A 25,501-nucleotide genomic window follows, 5' to 3' on the forward strand; every position below is an offset into this window, starting at 1 on the left:
GAATATAACTACTATAATACTGCCCCCTATGTACAAGAATATAACTACTATAATACTGCTCTTATGTACAAGAATATAACTACTATAATACTGCTCCTATGTACAAGAATATAACTACTATAATACTGCCCCCTATGTACAAGAATATAACTACTATAATACTGCTCCTGTATACAAGAATATAACTACAATACTGCTCCCTATGTACAAGAATATAACTACTATAATACTGCTCCTATGTACAAGAATATAACTACTATAATACTGCTCCTATGTACAAGAATATAACTACTATAATACTGCCCCCTATGTACAAGAATATAACTACTATAATACTGCTCCTATGTACAAGAATATAACTACTATAATACTGCTCCTATGTACAAGAATATAACTACAATACTGCTCCCTATGTACAGGAACATAACTACTATAATACTGCCCCTATGTACAAGAATATAACTACTATAATACTGCCCCCTATGTACAAGAATATAACTACTATAATACTGCCCCCTATGTACAAGAATATAACTACTATAATACTCTCCCCTATGTACAAGAATATAACTACTATAATACTGCTCCTATGTACAGGAATATAACTACTATAATACTGCTCCTATGTACAGGAATATAACTACTATAATACTGCTCCTATGTACAAGAATATAACTACAATACTGCTCCCTATGTACAGGAACATAACTACTATAATACTGCCCCTATGTACAAGAATATAACTACTATAATACTGCCCCCTATGTACAAGAATATAACTACTATAATACTGCCCCCTATGTACAAGAATATAACTACTATAATACTCTCCCCTATGTACAAGAATATAACTACTATAATACTGCTCCTATGTACAGGAATATAACTACTATAATACTGCTCCTATGTACAGGAATATAACCACTATATTACTGCTCCTATGTACAAGATTATAACTACTATAATACTGCCTCCTATGTACAAGAATATAACTACTATAATACTGCTCCTATGTACAAGAATATAACTACTGTAATACTGCCTCCTATGTACAAGAATATAACTACTATAATACTGCTCCTATATACAAGAATATAACTACTATAATACTGCTCCTATATACAAGAATATAACTACTAGAATACTGCCCCCTATGTACAAGAATATAACTACTATAATACTGCTCCTATGTACAGGAATATAACTGCTATATTACTGCTCCTATGTACAGGAATATAACTACTATAATACTGCTCCTATGTATAAGATTATAACTACTATAATACTGCCTCCTATGTACAAGAATATAACTACTATAATACTGCTCCTATATACAAGAATATAACTACTATAATACTGCTCCTATGTACAAGAATATAACTACTATAATACTGCCTCCTATGTACAAGAATATAACTACTATAATACTGCTCCTATATATAAGAATATAACTACTATAATACTGCTCCTATATGCAAGAATATAACTACTATAATACTGCCTCCTATGTACAAGAATATAACTACTATAATACTGCCCCTATGTACAAGAATATAACTACTATAATACTGCCGCTATGTACAAGAATATAACTACTATAATACTGCCCCCTATGTACAAGAATATAACTACTATAATACTGCTCCTATGTACAAGAATATAACTACTATAATACTGCTCCTATGTACAAGAATATAACTACTAGAATACTGCCCCCTATGTACAAGAATATAACTACTATAATACTCTCCCCTATGTACAAGAATATAACTACTATAATACTGCTCCTATGTACAAGAATATAGCTACTATAATACTGCTCCTATGTACAAGAATATAACTACTATAATACTGCCTCCTATGTACAAGAATATAACTACTATAATACTGCTCCTATGTACAAGAATATAACTACTATAATACTGCCGCTATGTACAAGAATATAACTACTATAATACTGCCCCCTATGTACAAGAATATAACTACTATAATACTGCTCCTATGTACAAGAATATAACTACTAGAATACTGCCCCCTATGTACAAGAATATAACTACTATAATACTCTCCCCTATGTACAAGAATATAACTACTATAATACTGCTCCTATGTACAGGAATATAGCTACTATAATAGTGCTCCTATGTACAAGAATATAACTACTATAATACTGCTCCTATGTACAAGAATATAACTACTATAATACTGCTCCTATGTACAAGAATATAACTACTATAATACTCTCCCCTATGTACAAGAATATAACTACTATAATACTGCTCCTATGTACAGGAATATAACTACTATAATACTGCCCCCTATGTACAAGAATATAACTACTATAATACTGCCCCCTAAGTACAAGAATATAACTACTATAATACTGCTCCTATGTACAAGAATATAACTACTAGAATACTGCCCCCTATGTACAAAAATATAACTACTATAATACTCTCCCCTATGTACAAGAATATAACTACTATAATACTGCTCCTATGTACAGGAATATAACTACTATAATACTGCTCCTATGTACAAGAATATAACTACTATAATACTGCTCCTATGTACAAGAATATAACTACTATAATACTGCCTCCTATGTACAAGAATATAACTACTATAATACTGCTCCTATGTACAAGAATATAACTACTATAATACTGCCGCTATGTACAAGAATATAACTACTATAATACTGCCCCCTATGTACAAGAATATAACTACTATAATACTGCTCCTATGTACAAGAATATAACTACTAGAATACTGCCCCCTATGTACAAGAATATAACTACTATAATACTCTCCCTTATGTACAAGAATATAACTACTATAATAGTGCTCCTATGTACAGGAATATAGCTACTATAATACTGCTCCTATGTACAAGAATATAACTACTATAATACTGCTCCTATGTACAAGAATATAACTACTATAATACTGCTCCTATGTACAAGAATATAACTACTATAATACTCTCCCCTATGTACAAGAATATAACTACTATAATACTGCTCCTATGTACAGGAATATAACTACTATAATACTGCTCCTATGTACAAGAATATAACTACTATAATACTGCCCCCTAAGTACAAGAATATAACTACTATAATACTGCTCCTATGTACAAGAATATAACTACTATAATACTGCCCCCTATGTACAAGAATATAACTACTATAATACTGTCCCTATGTACAGGAATATAACTACTATAATACTGCCCCCTATGTACAAGAATATAACTACTATAATACTGTCCCTATGTACAAGAATATAACTACTATAATACTGCTCCTATGTACAAGAATATAACTACTATAATACTGCTCCTATGTACAAGAATATAACTACTAGAATACTGCCCCCTATGTACAAGAATGTAACTACTATAATACTGCTCCTATGTACAGGAATATAACTACTATAATACTGCTCCTATGTACAAGAATATAACTACTATAATACTGCTCCTATGTACAAGAATATAACTACTATAATACTGCCCCCTATGTACAAGAATATAACTACTATAATACTGCTCCTATGTACAAGAATATAACTACTAGAATACTGCCCCCTATGTACAAGAATATAACTACTATAATACTCTCCCCTATGTACAAGAATATAACTACTATAATACTGCTCCTATGTACAGGAATATAACTACTAGAATACTGCCCCCTATGTACAAGAATATAACTACTATAATACTCTCCCCTATGTACAAGAATATAACTACTATAATACTGCTCCTATGTACAAGAATATAGCTACTATAATACTGCTCCTATGTACAAGAATATAACTACTATAATACTGCCTCCTATGTACAAGAATATAACTACTATAATACTGCTCCTATGTACAAGAATATAACTACTATAATACTGCCGCTATGTACAAGAATATAACTACTATAATACTGCCCCCTATGTACAAGAATATAACTACTATAATACTGCTCCTATGTACAAGAATATAACTACTAGAATACTGCCCCCTATGTACAAGAATATAACTACTATAATACTCTCCCCTATGTACAAGAATATAACTACTATAATACTGCTCCTATGTACAGGAATATAGCTACTATAATAGTGCTCCTATGTACAAGAATATAACTACTATAATACTGCTCCTATGTACAAGAATATAACTACTATAATACTGCTCCTATGTACAAGAATATAACTACTATAATACTCTCCCCTATGTACAAGAATATAACTACTATAATACTGCTCCTATGTACAGGAATATAACTACTATAATACTGCCCCCTATGTACAAGAATATAACTGCTATAATACTGCCCCCTAAGTACAAGAATATAACTACTATAATACTGCTCCTATGTACAAGAATATAACTACTAGAATACTGCCCCCTATGTACAAAAATATAACTACTATAATACTCTCCCCTATGTACAAGAATATAACTACTATAATACTGCTCCTATGTACAGGAATATAACTACTATAATACTGCTCCTATGTACAAGAATATAACTACTATAATACTGCTCCTATGTACAAGAATATAACTACTATAATACTGCCTCCTATGTACAAGAATATAACTACTATAATACTGCTCCTATGTACAAGAATATAACTACTATAATACTGCCGCTATGTACAAGAATATAACTACTATAATACTGCCCCCTATGTACAAGAATATAACTACTATAATACTGCTCCTATGTACAAGAATATAACTACTAGAATACTGCCCCCTATGTACAAGAATATAACTACTATAATACTCTCCCTTATGTACAAGAATATAACTACTATAATAGTGCTCCTATGTACATGAATATAGCTACTATAATACTGCTCCTATGTACAAGAATATAACTACTATAATACTGCTCCTATGTACAAGAATATAACTACTATAATACTGCTCCTATGTACAAGAATATAACTACTATAATACTCTCCCCTATGTACAAGAATATAACTACTATAATACTGCTCCTATGTACAGGAATATAACTACTATAATACTGCTCCTATGTACAAGAATATAACTACTATAATACTGCCCCCTAAGTACAAGAATATAACTACTATAATACTGCTCCTATGTACAAGAATATAACTACTATAATACTGCCCCCTATGTACAAGAATATAACTACTATAATACTGTCCCTATGTACAGGAATATAACTACTATAATACTGCCCCCTATGTACAAGAATATAACTACTATAATACTGTCCCTATGTACAAGAATATAACTACTATAATACTGCTCCTATGTACAAGAATATAACTACTATAATACTGCTCCTATGTACAAGAATATAACTACTAGAATACTGCCCCCTATGTACAAGAATGTAACTACTATAATACTGCTCCTGTGTACAGGAATATAACTACTATAATACTGCTCCTATGTACAAGAATATAACTACTATAATACTGCTCCTATGTACAAGAATATAACTACTATAATACTGCCCCCTGTGTACAAGAATATAACTACTATAATACTGCTCCTATGTACAAGAATATAACTACTAGAATACTGCCCCCTATGTACAAGAATATAACTACTATAATACTCTCCCCTATGTACAAGAATATAACTACTATAATACTGCTCTTATGTACAGGAATATAGCTACTATAATACTGCTCCTATGTACAAGAATATAACTACTATAATACTCTCCCCTATGTACAAGAATATAACTACTATAATACTGCTCCTATGTACAGGAATATAGCTACTATAATACTGCTCCTATGTACAAGAATATAACTACTATAATACTCTCCCCTATGTACAAGAATATAACTACTATAATACTGCTCCTATGTACAGGAATATAACTACTATAATACTGCTGTATGTACAAGAATATAACTACTATAATACTGCTCCTATGTACAAGAATATAACTACTATAGTGCTGCCCTCGTTGTTAGAGTATACTATAATATTGCTTTGTATAACGGTTGTATCATAGTGGATTGTGAATACTCTCCATATAAGTTATTACTTTTGCACATTTGTTTATCTTGGTGACACTCACTAGTGATGGCAGCGAGACGGCAGAATGATTGTAAATTACGTTGTAATGTTTAAGCTGGAGGTTGATCTAATAGGCAGCCAGGTAATCATTTGATTTGCTCGCTCGCTGGAGAATACGGGCTGGCTGCCAGCTTGGATCAGACAGACCTGGGTCATAGAGCATTTACATCACAGTCCATTCTTCTCCGAGCTGATTCATGAGGAGATCACAGTGACCTGCATTCACCTGTCGGTCAGTCTGTTCTCATTCTGATAATGGCATCCATCAATGGCGCTAAAGAATTAACTACCTCCTGTCTAGAAGCAGGTGGAGTATTAGCAGTCAAACTAATGAAGTAACAATTTATTATCAGCATTTCAAGTATCAGCCATTGTATCTTAGGTAACTCCTTCAGTACTCTTCCCAAACGACAATGAAACAATTCTCAAAAGTAAAGGCCAATTATCATGGTAGTGGAAAAATAGCTATTAATGTAGCTTTTGCAATTGTCAAAATAAAGTCTTCCCAGTGTGTTGAAAGGCAAATCTATTTAGCTACTGTTACAAAATCTTATCTGCTCAGTATATTGCAGATCTTCACGCAGTATTCTATAAATTGTCAGGCAGTGTTCCTAGAAATAGCTGATTAGGATGACTGTAGAATGTATGTCTAATAATAACAGGTGATATTTGATATGTCTTTACAGGGTTCGGAGCTCCCCTGCTTCCCAGGACACAAGCCTAAGGTGAAATGATAAAGTTCTAGCTGCCAGCAGCCACCACTAGGGGGAGCTCACTGCATACACATTTATACAGCGACAACTAGATGGAGCTCATTGCATACAGATTTATAAAGCCACCACTAAAGTGCTCATTGTATAAGGATTTATACATACATTACTAGGGCAGCTCAGGATATAAAGATCTAAACAGTCATCGCTAGGGAGAACTCACTACCTACAGATTTATACAGCCACCCTTAAAAGTAGCTCGCTGCATGCAGGTTTATACAGTCACCACTAGGGGGGAGCTCACTACATACAGATTTATATAGTTATTGTTAGAGGGAACTCATTACATACAGATTTATACAGCCACCACTAGAGGGAGCTCACTACATAGAGATTTATAAAACCACCACTAGGGGAGCTCACTACATACAGATTTATACAGCCACTACTAGGGGAGCTCACTACATACAGATTTATACAGGCACCACTAGAGGGAGCTCACTACATACAGATTTATACAGCCACCACTAGAGGGAGCTCACTACATACAGATTTATACAGCCACCACTAGGGGAGCTCACTACATACAGATTTATACAGCCGCCACTAGAGGGAGCTCACTACATAAAGATTTATACAGCCACCACTAGAGGGAGCTCACTACATACAGATTTATAAAGCCACCACTAGGGAGAACTCACTACCTACAGATTTATACAGCCACCCTTAGAGGTAGCTCGCTGCATGCAGGTTTATACAATCACCACTACGGGGAGCTCTCTATATACAGATTTATATAGTTATTGTTAGAGGGAACTCATTACATACTGATTTATACAGCCACCACTAGAAAGAGCTCACAGGATTAAAATGTATGCATCCACCTCTAGAGTGAGCTCACTGCATACATTTATACATTCACCACTAGGGGAGCTCACTACCTACTAATTTATAAAGTCTCCACTAGGGGGAGTTCACTACATCCAGATTAATAAAGACACCACTAGAGGGAGCTCACTACATACAGATTTATAAAACCACCACTAGGAGGAGCTCACCACATACAGATTTATACAACCACCACTAGGGGAGCTCACTACGTTCAGATTTATACAACCACCACTAGGGGAGCTCACTACATACAGATTTAAACAGCGACTGCTAGGGGGACTTACGATGTACAGAAATATACAGTCACCACTAGGAGGAGTTCCCTACATACAGATTTATACAGCCACCACTAGGGGGAACTCACTACATACTGATTTATACAGTCACCACTAGGAGGAGTTCCCTACATACAGATTTATACAGCCACCACTAGAGGGAGTGCACGACATACAGAATTATGTAGCCACCACTAGGGGGAGCTCACTACATACAGATTTATACAGCCACCATTAGAGGGAGCGCACGACATACAGAATTATGTAGCCACCACGAGGGGGAGCTCACTACATACAGATTTATACAGCCATCACTAGAGGGATCTCACTACATACAGATTTATACAGCCACCACTAGGGGGAGCTTACTGCATATAGATTTATACAGCTACCACTAGGGGGAGCTCACTATATACAGATTTATACAGCCACCACTAGAGGGAGCTCACTACATACAGATTCATACAGCCACCACTAGAGGGAGCTCACTACATACAGATTTATACAGCCACTACTAGAGGGAGCTCACTACATACAGATTTATAAAGCCACCACTAGAGGGAGCTCACTACATACAGATTTATAAAGCCACCACTAGAGGGAGCTCACTACATACAGATTATACAGCCATCACTAGAGGGAGCTCACTACATACAGATTTATAAAGCTAACACTAGGGGATGCTCTCAGCATTAAGATTTATACAGCCACTACTAGAGGGAGCTCACTGCATACACATTTATAAAGCCACCACTAGGGGGAGCTCACTACATACAGATTTATAAAGCCACCACAAGGAGGAGCTCACTACATACAGATTTATACAGCCACTACTAGGGGGAGCTCACTACATACAGATTTATACAGCCACCACTAGGGGGAGCTCACTACATACAGATTTATACAGCCACCACTAGAGGGAGCTCACTACATACAGATTTATACAGCCACTACTAGAGGGAGCTCACTACATACAGATTTATAAAGCCACCACTAGGGGGAGCTCACTACATACACATTTATAAAGCCACCACTAGGGGGAGCTCACTACATACACATTTATAAAGCCACCACTAGGGGTGCTCTCAGAATTAAGATTTATGCAGCCACCAATAGAGAGAATTCACAGCATAAAAGTTTCTACAGGTCCCATTAATAAAGTTAAGGCTGCAGGGATCCAGAGTTTTATCATAACTCTATGGTTTGTAAAGGGAAGCAGCAGATCGCAACACCATGCAAAATCTGTAATAACGTCCTCATGCCAACCCTGTGTTATGTATAATGATGGTGGGTAAATCTTGTGTAGATGAGGGGCTATGGGGCCCTTGTTAGAAGTGGATCGGTCCAATATGACGTCAATGCATTCTTCGGTTAATGTCCATGATGGTCATTCTTTGCAACGATCATGTCCTCCTGGATATCAACCCAGCAACATACAGATCCGCTAATGACAAGCACAATAAAATCCCATCACTAACGCCAGTAACAGGAGCGCTTGCAGATTTTTGCTCCCCCCACTGCGATATGGAAACGGGGGGGGGGGGTCCATTACTTCTCCTTGTTTTTCCGCATTATCATACAGCGATGGAAAGACCTTTACTGATAGTGACAGGGTCAGCGGCCGTTGCCATGACAACAGACCGCGAATTCCTACAGGAGTCGTTATCATCTGATGCAATGTAAATCTGTGATCAACCTGTAGGTTATGAGCGAGAATCTGTCTGGGGTCATTGTGAGGTTGTCGGGGGCGTTCAATCTACCCCCATAGACGTTAATTCAGATGCTTCTCTTTCTCCTCTGTAGAAATCAGGACACTCCCGGAGGGTCTTTGGACGATTTACTCATGGTGCGTTGCTTAAACATCATCCCATCGTGATGTGCACCCCAACATCTGTTGTATCATGTCGGATAATGGCGTTCATTATAACATTCACAAATATATATATGGTATTATGCATAGGGGGCAGTGGTGGCTTATGAGGGTGCAGCTCCTGGTGGGACGTTTGTTGGGGGTGGCTTCTTATGGGGAGAGGTTTGTCAAAACTCCCTGCCCTATAAGAACCGTACAATCAAGATTATAGACATAGTTATTATTAGACATTTTTAAGCCTGGATAATCTCTTTAATTTAGATTAGAACTAAAAATTATTCTAGAAACCAGACCCTCAGACCAGATCCCAAATTTCAGACTCCAGACCATACTCCATAATTCAGACCCCAGATTACACTGCATTAGGCCCCTAGTTTTAAAATCCTAGAAGCTATAATTCAGACCCCAGGCCAAGCTTAATCATTTGGACCCTTGACCAAAACCCATAATTCAGAACCTAGATTGAACCCCTTTATTCAAACCCCCCAAAATTCAGACAATAGGTCAGACTCTATAATTAGGTCCCCAGCACAGGCCCCATGATTCAGAAATGAGAACATACCGCTAAATTCAGAGCCCAATGATAAAGGGAATATGTACATCTGAGAGCAGCATAATGTACAGACAGAGACCCTGATTCCAGCGATGTGTCAGTTGCTGGGCTACTTGCTGTAGTTTTGATAAAATCACTGTTTTATCATCAGGAGATTATCACTAGAGGACTAGTAACCCTGAAGCCAGGTGGTCTAACCCCGCCCCCACAACTGATTGGCAACTTCCTGTGTACACTGTTCATAGGCAGAAAACGGCCAATCAGTGGTGTGGGCAGGGTTATACAGAGCTCAGCATTCAGAGAACTGCTAGATCTACAGCAGAGAAAACAGAGATTTTATCAAATCTGCAGCAACCAGTAAAGTAAGTGAAAAATCGCTGGAATCAGGGTCTCTGCCCCTACATCATACTGTTCTCAGATGGGCTAGCAAAAACCTGCTGACAGATTCCTTTTAAAACACCTGACTAGACCTATAATTTGGGCGCCAACATTGAGATTCCAGACCTTTATAGTTCAGACCAATGATTAGACCCATATTTTAGACTTTAAAAGTCACATACAAGATCAGGGTCCTAAGTTCAAGCCCTGAAACAGTCTAAAATTCACACCGTAGACAAGACACCATAATGTAAACCCCTGACCAGATGCCATAGTTCAGACCCCCCGACCAGACCCATGAATTTTCCACACTGTGCCTCTCAGTACTCAGCTGTAGGCAGTCAGGGCATTCTGGGAGTTGTAGTTTTATCCAGCCACATGATGAGAACATTGTATTATTGTATATTAGGTCACATTTATACAGTGCATTGCACTGGACGTATACACCTGGATTACAAAAAACTGTATTCTGACGTATCAATAGACTACAATGGCCAAGAAAATTTAAAAAAAATGTTTCTATTTGGTCAGGTTTACTTCGTATTGGAGTTTTTTATTGTGGTGTACAAAAAAATAAGTATTTGACCACTTTGAATACAAAAATTGTTTATGGTCTTTTTTTCCATTATTGTGAATGGGAGACGTATTACATATAAAATGTATACTTTTTCCTGTTACAAACTAGTTGAGAAAAGAATTAAAAAAAGATATGTCATTAGAAAAAAAAAAAAGCAGATGCTTATAAATGGATGTATACATTGAAAGTCAGACAGACATAGTTGGACACATGGCACACGCTGGCAGATATTTTTGACATATATGTCCGGTGCATATGTCAAAGACGTCCTAATGTGAACCCAGCCTGAGCGCTCATTGTCGCACCCTATATGTAGCTCTTATATGTGGAGCTCTGAGACTATACCACCCGAGCCTGACGTCACCCCCATCATTAACCTTATACCCTGCCAAGCACGGATATCTATGAGCATACGCCATCCCTATACATCTGAGCGAGCACAATACCACCCGAGCCTGACGTCACCCCCATTATTAACCGTATACCCTGCCAAGCATGGATATCTATGAGCATACGCCATCCCTATACATCTGAGCGAGCACAATACCACCCGAGCATGACGTCACCCCCATCATTAACCGTATACCCTGCCAAGCACGGATATCTATGAGCATACGCCATCCCTATACATCTGAGCGAGCACAATACCACCCGAGCCTGACGTCACCCCCATCATTAACCGTATACCCTGCCAAGCACGGATATCTATGAGCATACGCCATCTCTATACATCTGAGCGAGCACAATACCACCCGAGCCTGACGTCACCCCCATTATTAACCGTATACCCTGCCAAGCACGGATATCTATGAGCATACGCCATCCCTATACATCTGAGCGAGCACAATACCACCCGAGCCTTACGTCACCCCCATCATTAACCGTATACCCTGCCAAGCACGGATATCTATGAGCATACGCCATCCCTATACATCTGAGCGAGCACAATATCACCCGAGCATGACGTCACCCCCATCATTAACCGTATACCCTGCCAAGCACGGATATCTATGAGCATACGCCATCCCTATACATCTGAGCGAGCACAATACCACCCGAGCCTGACGTCACCCCCATTATTAACCGTATACCCTGCCAAACACGGATATCTATGAGCATACGCCATCCCTATACATCTGAGCGAGCACAATACCACCCGAGCCTTACGTCACCCCCATCATTAACCGTATACCCTGCCAAGCACGGATATCTATGAGCATACGCCATCCCTATACATCTGAGCGAGCACAATACCACCCGAGCCTGACGTCACCCCCGTTATTAACCGTATACCCTGCCAAGCACGGATATCTATGAGCATACGCCATCCCTATACATCTGAGCGAGCACAATACCACCCGAGCCTGACGTCACCCCCATCATTAACCGTATACCCTGCCAAGCACGGATATCTATGAGCATACGCCATCTCTATACATCTGAGCGAGCACAATACCACCCGAGCCTGACGTCACCCCCATCATTAACCGTATACCCTGCCAAGCACGGATATCTATGAGCATACGCCACCCCTGCATGTTGTAGGAGCCATAGACACTCATATATTTGTGAATATTTTCCTTTAGATCATTTTGTTTCTCATTATTTGTTACCCTACATATATTTTATTTCTTCAGATTTTGTTAATTTTGCGCATTGTCCTGATTTTTACCAAAGCATTAAGAAAAATGTAAAATAAGTCCACGAATGCTCGTGATAACCTGTGCCTGACTTGGGTACAATGAGTCTCTTATCTCATCTAAATACTTAGAAATAATGTGAAATATCTAATCATGAACCAGGATCCTTTGCACATAGAGTTTAATCAGGGGGCCGTCTTAAAGAGGGGACCCATATTCGGAATGGAGAACACCTAGTACTGTCTGGAGGATCCATCGGGGGCCATGCATTACCCAGACAGCTCATTTACATTGAATTGAAAAAGATGTAATACTTTATTTCTCCTACGGAGGCACTGCAGGGAAATTGAACACTCACTGCCTGCTTTCTCCACTGATCACTGATCCCTTGGCATTGGCTTGTCTACTCTATAAAGAGATCCAGCGAGGCCCCACTAACAGGTCCAGGAAGCCAATGAACCTAAAACCCTCAGACCACCCTGGTAAATAAGACCTGGTAGCTAGACTAAGGTGTGATGACATCATCATAGCTGCACAATGATGTCATGGCTCTTAATATATCTGTTTGTACAATATTCACCTTCGCAGTCCCATACATCTCATGCCATGTGTCTTATAGTCTCTCCATGGTCTATATGAATTTGGGAAAAGCCACCATAGTCCAAGAACGAAGGCAAAAACAAACAGTGGGACCAGAAGGGTCTGAAGTTAAATTATTACCCATAAATCAAGACTAGATACAGATGCATTCAAAATAAAGATACCAGTACCCTCCAGAATGACACATGACATAAATGTCCTAATTTTGTGGGGAAAATATCCACTAGTGCTGTACTATTTGCTGGTGACCTCTAGAGGTCGACACTAAGGAACTGCAGCTCATCGATAGATTAGTGTTGCAGCGGCCTCTAGTGTTGACAGGTAGAAGTGTAGCTTGCATGAATGTCATTGCATGGACTTGCATGCTTGAACTACCTGGGCTGTTATTAACAGTTTGTGATATATCTTTTTCTCTCGCTGCCCCTACGGAAGCGAAGTATTCCGCTCCTGCAGGAAACACAGCTATGGTAAGACAAGTAACTCACAATTCTGCATATTAAAATCAACCACAATCTTGTATGTCTTATTTTTTTGCTACAAATGATGAAATTCATTAACAATGATACATACGGCAGTGTATGGTTATAGCTATAGTGGATGCGACCCTTAAAGGACTTCATGTGTATATATGATTAATATTCTTAGCAAATGCTTATAGAGATGAGCAAATTTTTAGAAGTTCAAATCTTTCTAATAGCAAAATTCGATTTATGGCAAAAAAAAGTGCTCCAAAGCTTCTAATTGCCCTAAAAAATGAATATGATGCTATTCCCTTTTCCTCACACACTAATCTCCTTCACAACTGTGCTGTCACACACGATCAGTACAGATTCTTCAGTATTTTATGGCTTTTTCTCCTTATGGATAAGCTGTGAGCTGTGATGTCCTCTCACTATCCAGATTCACAACAATATGGCTGCTGCTTTCCCTGCCTTGGCTTTTATACAGGCTATGACCATCTTCCCTGATTGGTTGTGGTATACCATGTGATGTGATAGCTGTAATTTATTATTGGAAGACCTGCCCAGCCGTTCTCTCTTTGTAATCTCTCTTTGGTTGATGCAATCTTTTGCAATTTTGTAAAATGGCGGCAGCATCAAGGGAATTTCAAATTGTTTGAATTCGCTGTTTCAGAAAATTTCTAAAAATCTGATATGAATTTGATTTGCAGCCAAACTATTTGCTCATTTCGAATGGCTTATATTGAGGCCTGCATTGTTTATAAAATGATAGAGATCATATGGAGATGAATTTTAACTACTAGGAATAAACAATAAAGGCGTTCGTTGTATGACAGAAAGCAAAGATCTGGAATGATCAACAAACTTTGCATAAATCAGTCGTACAAGCGAATATAAGAAGCTTTGTAATATATCTTATCGGAGTAATCTGCTTCTCTCTTCACTTATGATCCAATTCTCCTCCAACCGGCATCTTGAATTGAAAAATTGCTAAAACAAAATGAACTTCCAACTCATTGAGGAATGAGATCACAACTGCCCATTAAAAATTATGGAGATGGGAGGGGAAAGAGTTAAGAGAAGGAGCAAAGTGAAAGACAAAAACACACATGGACTTTGGTACTACTTTCTAGTGAGTGTACATCTTATCCTAGTGCTGGATTCACAGTTGCACTCCTCAGTATTGATGTATAATCTCCTCCATGCTGCCTCTTTCTAGTAAGTATTTTATCTCACTTCAGAGCTGGATTCACAACTTCACTGCTCAGTACCTCTATATAATGTTTTACATGCTTTTGCTGAATCCTAGTAAGTATTTGTTTCACCCTAGAGCTGGATTCATAGTTACACTGCTCAGTACCTCTATGTAATGTTTTACATGCTGTTGCTGAATCCTAGTAAGTATTTGTTTCACCCTAGAGCTGGATTCATAGTTACACTGCTCAGTACCTCTATGTAATGTTTTACATGCTGTTGCTGAATCCTAGTAAGTATTTGCTTCACCTTAGAGCTGGATTCACAGCTACACTGCTCAGTACCTCTATGTAATGTTTTACATGCTGTTGCTGAATCCTAGTAAGTATTTGCTTCACCTTTAGAGCTGGATTCATAGTTACACTGCTCAGTACCTCTATGTAATGTTTTACATGCTGTTGCTGAATCCTAGTAAGTATTTGCTTCACCTTAGAGCTGGATTCACAGCTACACTGCTCAGTACCTCTATGTAATGTTTTACATGCTGTTGCTGAATCCTAGTAAGTATTTGCTTCACCTTTAGAGCTGGATTCACAGCTACACTGCTCAGTACCTCTATGTAATGTTTTACATGCTGTTGCTGAATCCTAGTAAGTATTTGCTTCACCTTTAGAGCTGGATTCACAGCTACACTGCTCAGTACCTCTATGTAATGTTTTACATGCTGTTGCTGAATCCTAGTAAGTATTTGCTTCACCTTTAGAGCTGGATTCACAGCTACACTGCTCAGTACTGCTATAAAATATCCTCCATGCTGCTGCTGCTTCTGAACATGTGCTACATAGAGACAAGAGCACTGGAATCCCTCAAGTCTGTGTGTGCCGCATATAGGAGACATCATATCAGCTACTTTCCACTCGGTAGCTCATAGGTTGCTGAAAATGAGAGAGAGAGCTTGCCGGTGGGAAAACTGGATAAAAATGGCAGCTATAAGTCATATGATGTCCGGAAATTGTGTTATTCCTCATATAAACATGAGTGACTTAAAAGGACAGAAACCATTAGAAGGTATATTGGAAAAATGATATAACATTTCATTAAAAGATGAAAAAAACTGATGGCCAACTTTAGTAGATGCCTATGTCAGAGAGGGGTGGTACTATAAAATTTGGGTTTCGAGGTGAATTAGACCAGCAAATAAATATTAATGCATAATGCATTAATACATGATATATATGGAGTAGTGAAACAAGGTGGATCCACTTATACAGAGTGTCCTTAATCCAAAATTTATTAGTGTTTCTCTTCTTCATGCAGACTCTGAGCCGGGCGAAGAGGACACTGGAGGACCCCAGCTACAACGTACAATACGAGCCCCAAACAACACACCTCTGGGAACACCCTCAGGTAAGACCTACCATGCCAGACCTCATATAACTGCATTCAGAGGTGAATTCAAGAGGGAAAGTACTTATTATTCAGATTTTAAGATCAATCTCTTACTAAATTGAGTCCCCATTTTTTCATTTATTTTTTTTTGGTGCTAAATTCTTCACTGATTCATTTCTTAATATATCTTTATAATTCCATGTATCTAATATAGAACTACAAATCCACTGCATAGAGTTATGGAATACATTTCTTGCTGAAGCCACCACTGGGGGGAGCTCTGTGCATACAGTGTTGTTACTAAGGTCAATGTGTATATACAGTAAGCTCCCCCTAGTGGTGGCCAGGGACATGCAAAATGTTATTATAGCACCTTATGTCTGTACAGGCACAGCTCCAACCAATAAAAATAAATATTTAAATCTAAAATAGGGTCTGAGGGTAAATTTTTACCTCTTTACTAGCTGTAGGGTCCTTTTAAGGGTGATGGTCAGCAATTGTTACACTTTCCACCCTTACAATTGTGACAAAGGAGGTTCCCATTCGTAGTCACATTGTGATCATCAGTATGAGATGTAGCGTACAAAGGGTTAAACGGAAGAGGACGAGAGTTTTCTTTCACCTCTTCTACTAGAGGAATATTAAATATGTGTCAAGTTGTTTGTATATTCTCTATTCTGGGAGAAACTTTTTTATATGCTAGTTGTTGCCCTCTTCTGATTAATGTGCTCTGATAGTGGGGGAGGGGATCTGACAACTTCTCTGTGCCACATATCTGGTGCAGAAAAGCAGTTGTCACTTTTTTAGTCTGTTCTCTATAAAGAAACAACGTCAGGAACTTAGTTGAAAATGCTGAAGGGTTGAATGACTTGCTGCATATACCGTAAGTGCCCCTATATACAGTACTATTAGCTACAGCCGCTGGGTACAAGCTCTGCTGCGCAGCTGATGACGGCTGAGTTACAGTATCACACATTCATGCTTTGAAGAAATATCTTTGATCTGAACTAAATAAACAGATATTCTGGCAGCTGTGGAGCAGAGCCCTGATCTGTGCACCGCAGTGCAGTCAATACATTTGTAATCATCCCTTATCCCCAGCGGGAGCAGAGTAAATATTATTAAGGAGCTTCTAACCAGTACCCACCACACTGTGCACTCACAGTATCCAGCCTGCACCCAGGGAGCATAATGTAATGTCTGTACACATTCACTCCAACAGCAGAACAGTGAGTGCAGCTCTGGAGTATAATACAGGATGTAACTCAGGATCAGTACAGGATCAGTAATGTAATGTATGGACACAGTGACTGCACCAGCAGAATAGTGAGTGCAGCTCTGGAGTATAATACAGGATGTAACTCAGGATCAGTAATGTAATGTATGTACACAGTGACTGCACCAGCAAAATAGTGAATACAGCTCTGGAGTATAATACAGGATGTAACTCAGGATCAGTAATGTAATGTATGTACACAGTGACTGCACCAGCAGAATAGTGAGTCCAGCTCTGGAGTATAATACAGGATGTAACTCAGGATCAGTACAGGATCAGTAATGTAATGTATGGACACAGTGACTGCACCAGCAAAATAGTGAGTGCAGCTCTGGAGTATAATACAGGATGTAACTCAGGATCAGTAATGTAATGTATGTACACAGTGACTGCACCAGCAGAATAGTGAGTGCAGCTCTGGAGTATAATACAGGAGGTAACTCAGGATCAGTAATGTAATGTATGTACATAGTGACTGCACCAGCAGAATAGTGAGTGCAGCTCTGGAGTATAATACAGGATGTAACTCAGGATCAGTAATGTAATGTATGTACATAGTGACTGCACCAGCAGAATAGTGAGTGCAGCTCTGGAGTATAATACAGGATGTAACTCAGGATCAGTAATGTAATGTATGTACACAGTGACTGCACCAGCAGAATAGTGAGTGCAGCTCTGGAGTATAATACAGGAGGTAACTCAGGATCAGTACAGGATCAGTAATGTATGTACACAGTGACTGCACCAGCAGAATAGTGAGTGCAGCTCTAGAGTATAATACAGGATGTAACTCAGGATCAGTAATGTAATGTATGTACACAGTGACTCCATCAGCAGAATAGTGAGTGCAGCTCTGGAGTATAATACAGGAGATAACTCAGGATCAGTAATGTAATGTATGTACACAGTGACTGCACCAGCAGAATAGTGAGTACAGCTCTGGAGTATAATACAGGATGTAACTCAGGATCAGTACAAGATCAGTAATGTAATGTATGTACACAGTGACTGCACCAGCAGAATAGTGAGTGCAACTCTAGAGTATAATACAGGATGTAACTCAGGATCAGTACAGGATCAGTAATGTAATGTATGTACACAGTGACTGCACCAGCAGAATAGTGAGTGCAGCTCTGGAGTATAATACAGGATGTAACTCAGGATCAGTAATGTAGTGTATGTACACAGTGACTGCACCAGCAGAATAGTGAGTGCAGCTCTGGAGTATAATACAGGAGGTAACTCAGGATCAGTAATGTAATGTATGTACACAGTGACTGCACCAGCAGAATAGTGAGTACAGCTCTGGAGTATAATACAGGATGTAACTCAGGATCAGTACAAGATCAGTAATGTATGTACACAGTGACTGCACCAGCAGAATAGTGAGTGCAGCTCTAGAGTATAATACAGGATGTAACTCAGGATCAGTACAGGATCAGTAATGTAATGTATGTACACAGTGACCGCACCAGCAGAATAGTGAGTGCAGCTCTGGAGTATAATACAGGATGTAACTCAGGATCAGTAATGTAGTGTATGTACACAGTGACTGCACCAGCAGAATAGTGAGTGCAGCTCTGGAGTATAATACAGGAGGTAACTCAGGATCAGTAATGTAATGTATGTACACAGTGACTGCAACAGCAGAATAGTGAGTGCAGCTCTGGAGTATAATACAGGATGTAACTCAGGATCAGTAATGTAATGTATGTGCACAATGACTGCACCTGCGGAATAATGAGTGCAGCTCTAGAGTATAATACAGGATGTAACTCAGGATCAGTACAGGATCAGTAATGTAATGTATGTACTCAGTGATTGCACCAGCAGAATAGTGAGTTCAGCTCTGGAGTATAATATATACAATTGTAGTAAACCTTGAGCTGTGAGAAGTTTCTGTACAAGTTTTTAGATTATTTGTTTTTGATAATATTAATAAGGTGTAGTATATATTAGAAAGCCCAAATACTTAACATCTCACAGACTCCTTTTTCTTTTCTCTTTCCTCTCTAGGGGACTCGGACACTTTGCTGGCTAGCTCCCTCCACACCACTCCCAGCACGCTGACTGGACTCTCACAGACGGACGAGTTCTCAGACTGGTCCGGCAGTCAACAGACGGTAGTAGAGAGGGACTCCAAGAACACAAGGCAAGGATTCAGTCAGGGGGGAGGCGCTCGCCACCTGGGAGTGGAGCCCCTCATCCCAGCATCCAGCAACAACCACCCCGGCAGTATCTGGGGGTCAGAGGTCAGCCTGTCAGGGTTCAGCGACCTGTATAGCAGCGCCTTCAGCCTCTACCGGGGCAGATCATGTGCCATTCGGGTGTAAGTAACTCAGATTGCCCATCATCACCCGCTACATACCATCCTCCGCTGAACCTCTATTTTTGAATTTTTCATTTTGAAATTTGTACGTTTTTTTTTCTTTTATATATATTTTTGGAATACATTTTTCATTTTTGTTACGTTCATCCGAAGGGCTGATGAGCCAGCGAGCTTAGTACATGTCACCCAGCACGGCAGTCATCAATCTTCTTACCGCATCTTTTCCATACGTATCATCCATCCTTCCAAGCGGCCGTCCTTAGGGACGGCTCCTTTATAAGGTTATTACCCATCAATTTCTCAATTTCTGTCATATTGGACGCCATTCATTTACGTTGTGTATATTACATTTGCAGCAGTAAATTGCATCGGGGCCCCTAAAGATTGCAGCCCTGGAGGCAGCATGGCTCACCGATGAGAGCCCCCATGCTGTGGGGGAGACAATGTATCTATCATCTGATGTCTTCTCAATTAAATGCAGTTTTTCCATTTTACAGACAGTAAATAAAATGAATCACTGTAGAAATAAGAAGTTCAACAACTTTCTACCCTTCCGGGCCGTTTCATCATGCATTTTTTTTTGTATAAAACTGCTTGCAAAGTCCAACATTTTTTCAGTTGCACAAACATGCAATGAGTTTTCTGTTGTTTTTTTTTATGGCAGTTCCACCATTTTTTTTTTTAATTAAGTGAAACTTATGAAAACTTTCTTACTCGGGTGCATGCCAGATGAAATATAAGCCAAATTATATTTAAATTTATTTATATATAAAAAAATATAATTAAGATCATTCATGCCTTTTAAATGTATTTGACAGATATTACACGAGCGAACTCTTCATCAAGACTGGTGTGCAAGAAGATGCCAGTCTTGACGAATTGGGGACAAAGTATGGTAGAAAGTTGTAGAACATTTTTTTATTCACATGGATTTAGATGTTACAAAAAAAAACTTCTTAAAGTCTTGCTCCCATTTACAAAAATCGCTGCGTTTATTCTGCAGTGTTATTTTGTCCGGGTGTCTGACCTGAAATATGCATTAGCAATTTGCTCCAATTATTGCATTTTTTGCTGCATTATTCATGCATTTTCCCCTTTTAAAATGGGACGTCATCAGTGATGTCTCTTTTGGGGGCTGATCTCTGTTCTCCCTGCTTGCCGCGTTCTCTCCTTGACAATGCACACTGGCAGCGAGGGAGCACAATGTCAGTGCACATTTCAAAAGGAATACAGTGCAGTGAGCGCATACTGAGCATGTGTCAGAATTGACAACCGGCACATGCTCAGTAGAGCAGGAACTGGCTCAGCCCATGAAAAGGACGCCACTGATGACGCTGGATTCCATTTTGGTAACTGCAGCTCCCATCCCCTGATGACATCACGTTTGAGCGTCGCAAGTGCATGGTGGAATACTCAAACGAAACCTCGTCGGCAGTAAAAAAAGAAAAAAAAAAGTTTATAACTGAAGTTCATTAGTGAAGTGATTAGATTATTAAATTAAATACTGTAGAGAGACATTTAGTTTGAAATTCACCTTTTTTGGACAACCCCTTTAAGAATCTCTGTCAGTCCCATAGAATGTGAATGAAGTGGTGGTCGTACACATGCACGACCACTACATTTTGATCAGAGGACATTTGGACCTTGTTCTTGCGATCAGTGGGGGTCCCAGTGGTCAGCCCCTAGATATCTACCACTTGTGAGTAGGTGATAGATGTGTTCAGTGTAATTCTCAGGTATACCTTCCTTAGTTCCCTTTATAGTATTGTGGTGAAATAAGTCGCCCATTGGATGATGACTAAGCTCGGTGTGCCGTCCCCTGAGGTTCTGTAACGTCTCCATCATCTTATTATTTCGGTTGTTCTCCCAGGCTGACCTGTTCTCCCTCCCACCTGCAGGTTTTGGTTCTTTTTTCCCTTTTCTACCTTTGCATTTTTTCATCATTCTTCATAACCACAATGTTTTATTTTCATATTAATTGTATATTTTATCAGTCAAAGCTCAATATAGAATGTGCCAGTGATGCCCCTATGTGGCCCTTGGAGAGAGATGAGCTGGTGTGAAACTATGAAGGGCTCCATGAGATGAGTAAGATGAAAGAATTTCCTCTAAATAGTTCTTGGCAAAGGAAAATTAGAATTCCAGATATTGCATCTATATCTTGCAATATACTAAAAATATTATCTATCACTGCACTGGTTAGACCAGGAGCAAATTGTCTCATGTATGGCCACTTTTAGTCTAACTATTTAGTGTCTCACATAAAAAAACAACACTTTTATCAGTGGAAGCTGAAAACACCCAGCAGACACTAAAGATGTAAGGAATTATGGGAGATTTTAGTCTGCGGAATAGAGAGTGCAGCTCTGGAGTATAATACAGAAGGTAACTCAGGATCAGTACATGATCAGTAATGTAATGTATGTACACCGTGACTGCACCAGCAGAATAGTGAGTGCAGCTCTGGAGTATAATACAGGATGTAACTCAGGATCAGTAATGTAATGTATGTACACAGTGACTGCACCAGCAGAATAGTGAGTGCCGCTCTGGAGTATAATACAGGATGTAACTCAGGATCAGTAATGTAATGTATGTACACAGTGACTGCACCAGCAGAATAGTGAGTGCAGCTCTGGAGTATAATACAGGAGGTAACTCAGGATCAGTACAGGATCAGTAATGTAATGTATGTACGCAGTGACTGCACCAGCAGAATAGTGAATGCAGCTCTGGAGTATAGTACATGATATAACTCAGGATCAGTACAGGATCAGTAATGTAATGTATGTACACAGTGATTGCACCAGCAGAATAGTGAGTGCAGCTCTGGAGTATAATACAGGATGTAACTCAGGATCAGTAATGTAATGTATGTACACAGTGACTGCACCAGCAGAATAATGAGTGCAGCTCTGGAGTATAATACAGGATGTAACTCAGGATCAGTAATGTAATGTATGTACACAGTGACTGCACCAGCAGAATAATGAGTGCAGCTCTGGAGTATAATACAGGCTGTAACTCAGGATCAGTACAGGATCAGTAATGTAATGTATGTACACAGTGATTGCACCAGCAGAATAGTGAGTGCTGCTCTGGAGGATAAATCAGAATGTAACTGTGATCTGAATCTATGGAATACACGCATGGGTCACAGTTTCTCTAGGCTGCCAGGGTAATAATCTAAGGATTTGGTGAAAAAGTGTCGCACAACTCCATGCAAGCTATTATCAGTGCTCAGATATAAAGGGCATTGAACACCAAAGTCATGTTAACTCACATTTCACTGTCTTTCACAGCTTTCTACCGGAAGGTGGACTACGGAGGGGTAGTATTAATGGAGCCATGCCAGATTCTCCTCGGCCTCTTCAGAATCCAAGACCTCCAGTTCTACCTCCTCCATCTCCCCGCCTTGGGCAATGGCCTGTTGCCAATCCTATGCCTAGCGGTCGTGGCCCATCAACACCTCTTACTCCTAGAAAGAAAACCCTTATGCCTTCCCAATACCAGGACACAGTAGTTGAAGAGTTTGAAGAGAAGGTTAAAAGGCCAAAGTCCTCAGCTGGCTCTCAGGTCAGTGGCCAGGAGTCTCGCCCTGTTACACCATTGAGTGAATCATCAGGGCGAGTGTCCATTTTACGCGCTTCTCCAAAGTTGGTCCGCTCAGGATCTAAAATTTTTGAAAAATTGCGTTGTCTTGAAGAGAGAAGGAAAAGCTTGGATCAGACGGACAGCCCTTTTCCTGTGCAGTCCTGGCTACCACTCCGTAAGACCAGGTCATTTGACCAGCCTGGGGCAGATGGACTGGTTAGTGGCTTGGAGTCCTCAACTGAAGAGCTAAGGGATGACCTAAGAGATGGAGTGAGATCAGAGGTGGGAGGATATACCTTGAGATGTCCTTCATTGAGGTATAAGACAGCTTCACTTGATGATAGAAGCGCCTTCTCAGGCCGCGTAAGTGATATTGAGGCGCGATTTTCCCAAGAACTTTCCCGCATTAAAAGAACTGTTTCCCAGCAGCAACTTATCCGTTCATCTCAAGATCTATCTCGAAGATCACCTTCTCCTCAAATAACCCCAAGTAGCCATCTTGCTCCTTTGGATCCTTCTCCAACACAAGTGTCCAAAGACTCTAAGGCACCCGAAATTCAGGAACAAAAGCCAGCAAATGCGGCCACTGCCCGAAAACCCTTAGTCAGGAGCTCTGCCACAGTCAACCAAATACCCCAAGATAAAGCACCTCATGGTGGAGTCAAAGGACAATCTGCTCCAGTACCAGAGAAATCCTCAAATGGTTCTATCATCCATCATCAAGTGGTCAAGCAATCAGATACACGACTTACATCCCACCCACTTTCTAAAACCAATGCCAGTGCTCCGAAACCTGCTATCTCTAAAGCACCATCCCCTAAGCAGGAGGTCACAGAGTCTCACATAAAGAGGGTCCCTGATTATGGAAGTGAGCCACCGCCAACCAGCACACAAGCCCCACCAGCACTGGAAATAGCACAGAGAGGGATAGGGCGGGAAAAGGGGACAACGGGTGGAGAAACAAGAGGAGAAACCAGATACCTCCCATGGGCTACACCAGCGGGTCCCACCCACAGAAGTCAATGGCTACCGGGAAAGGGAGGGGGGCAAGTCAAAAAGCACAGTGAAGCTCATACCAGTGGAAAATCCAACAAAACCACCAAAAGCAAAGGGAAGAGCCGGCGGCACAGAGTTATGTCACCAGAACTAGGTATGCTATAATAGGAATGGATCTACTGTATGTGCTTGTACAAAACAAAGGGACAGCCAATGTAGCTGCCATTACTGAATTTGTCATCCAGCTTTGCCACGCTAGGGAAAGTCAAGTCTGCTAAATTTTGAAATAATTTAACCCCAGCTTCTTACCCCCCCTCCCCTACTTTTTTCATTTATGTGCCCCCCTACCTGTCTAGTTATTGGCAGTATAATAGAATTTAGTGAAGACGACAAAACAAAAACAAAATGAACCTTACATGCTTACCCTCTGCTAATGTCATGTGTGTTTCCCTGCCTATCAAGTTAACTGCAGCACAATAGAAAATACAATAGAGATTACAATAAAACAGAACATAATACCCCTTATATGCTTCCTTTCTGCTACTGTAGTGTGTGTTCTCCAGCCATCTAGTTTCACGCAGCAAAATAGACTTTGCAGAATAAAGAAAACAAGATGATGCTTCCCCTCTGCTACTGTCATGTGTGTTCCCTTGCCTATTAAGTTCCCAGCAGCACAGTAGACTTTAGAGC

General features: G+C 39.6%; 1 protein-coding gene across 4 annotated transcripts in view; it reads left to right on the forward strand.

Annotated features, from left to right (window-relative positions):
- SPEG (striated muscle enriched protein kinase) overlaps positions 1–25,501 on the forward strand; it is a 347,211-nt gene that overhangs the window by 141,261 nt on the left and 180,449 nt on the right. For 2 of the 4 annotated variants that reach the window (XM_073647350.1, XM_073647347.1), the window contains exons 2-4: positions 16,545–16,634; positions 19,909–20,221; positions 23,524–24,965. In XM_073647350.1, coding sequence (XP_073503451.1) covers positions 16,545–16,634; positions 19,909–20,221; positions 23,524–24,965 — 1,845 coding nt within the window. Of the gene's footprint in view, positions 1–6,764; positions 6,804–9,757; positions 9,801–14,009; positions 14,040–16,544; positions 16,635–19,908; positions 20,222–23,523; positions 24,966–25,501 lie in introns of all 4 variants that reach the window. The other 2 variants (XM_073647349.1, XM_073647348.1) reach the window with 2 other exon arrangements.

Source organism: Phyllobates terribilis, unplaced genomic scaffold (assembly GCF_046119375.1).
Source record: "Phyllobates terribilis strain yellow unplaced genomic scaffold, ASM4611937v1 Scaffold_9__5_contigs__length_417890890, whole genome shotgun sequence".
Taxonomy (NCBI): domain Eukaryota; kingdom Metazoa; phylum Chordata; class Amphibia; order Anura; family Dendrobatidae; genus Phyllobates; species Phyllobates terribilis.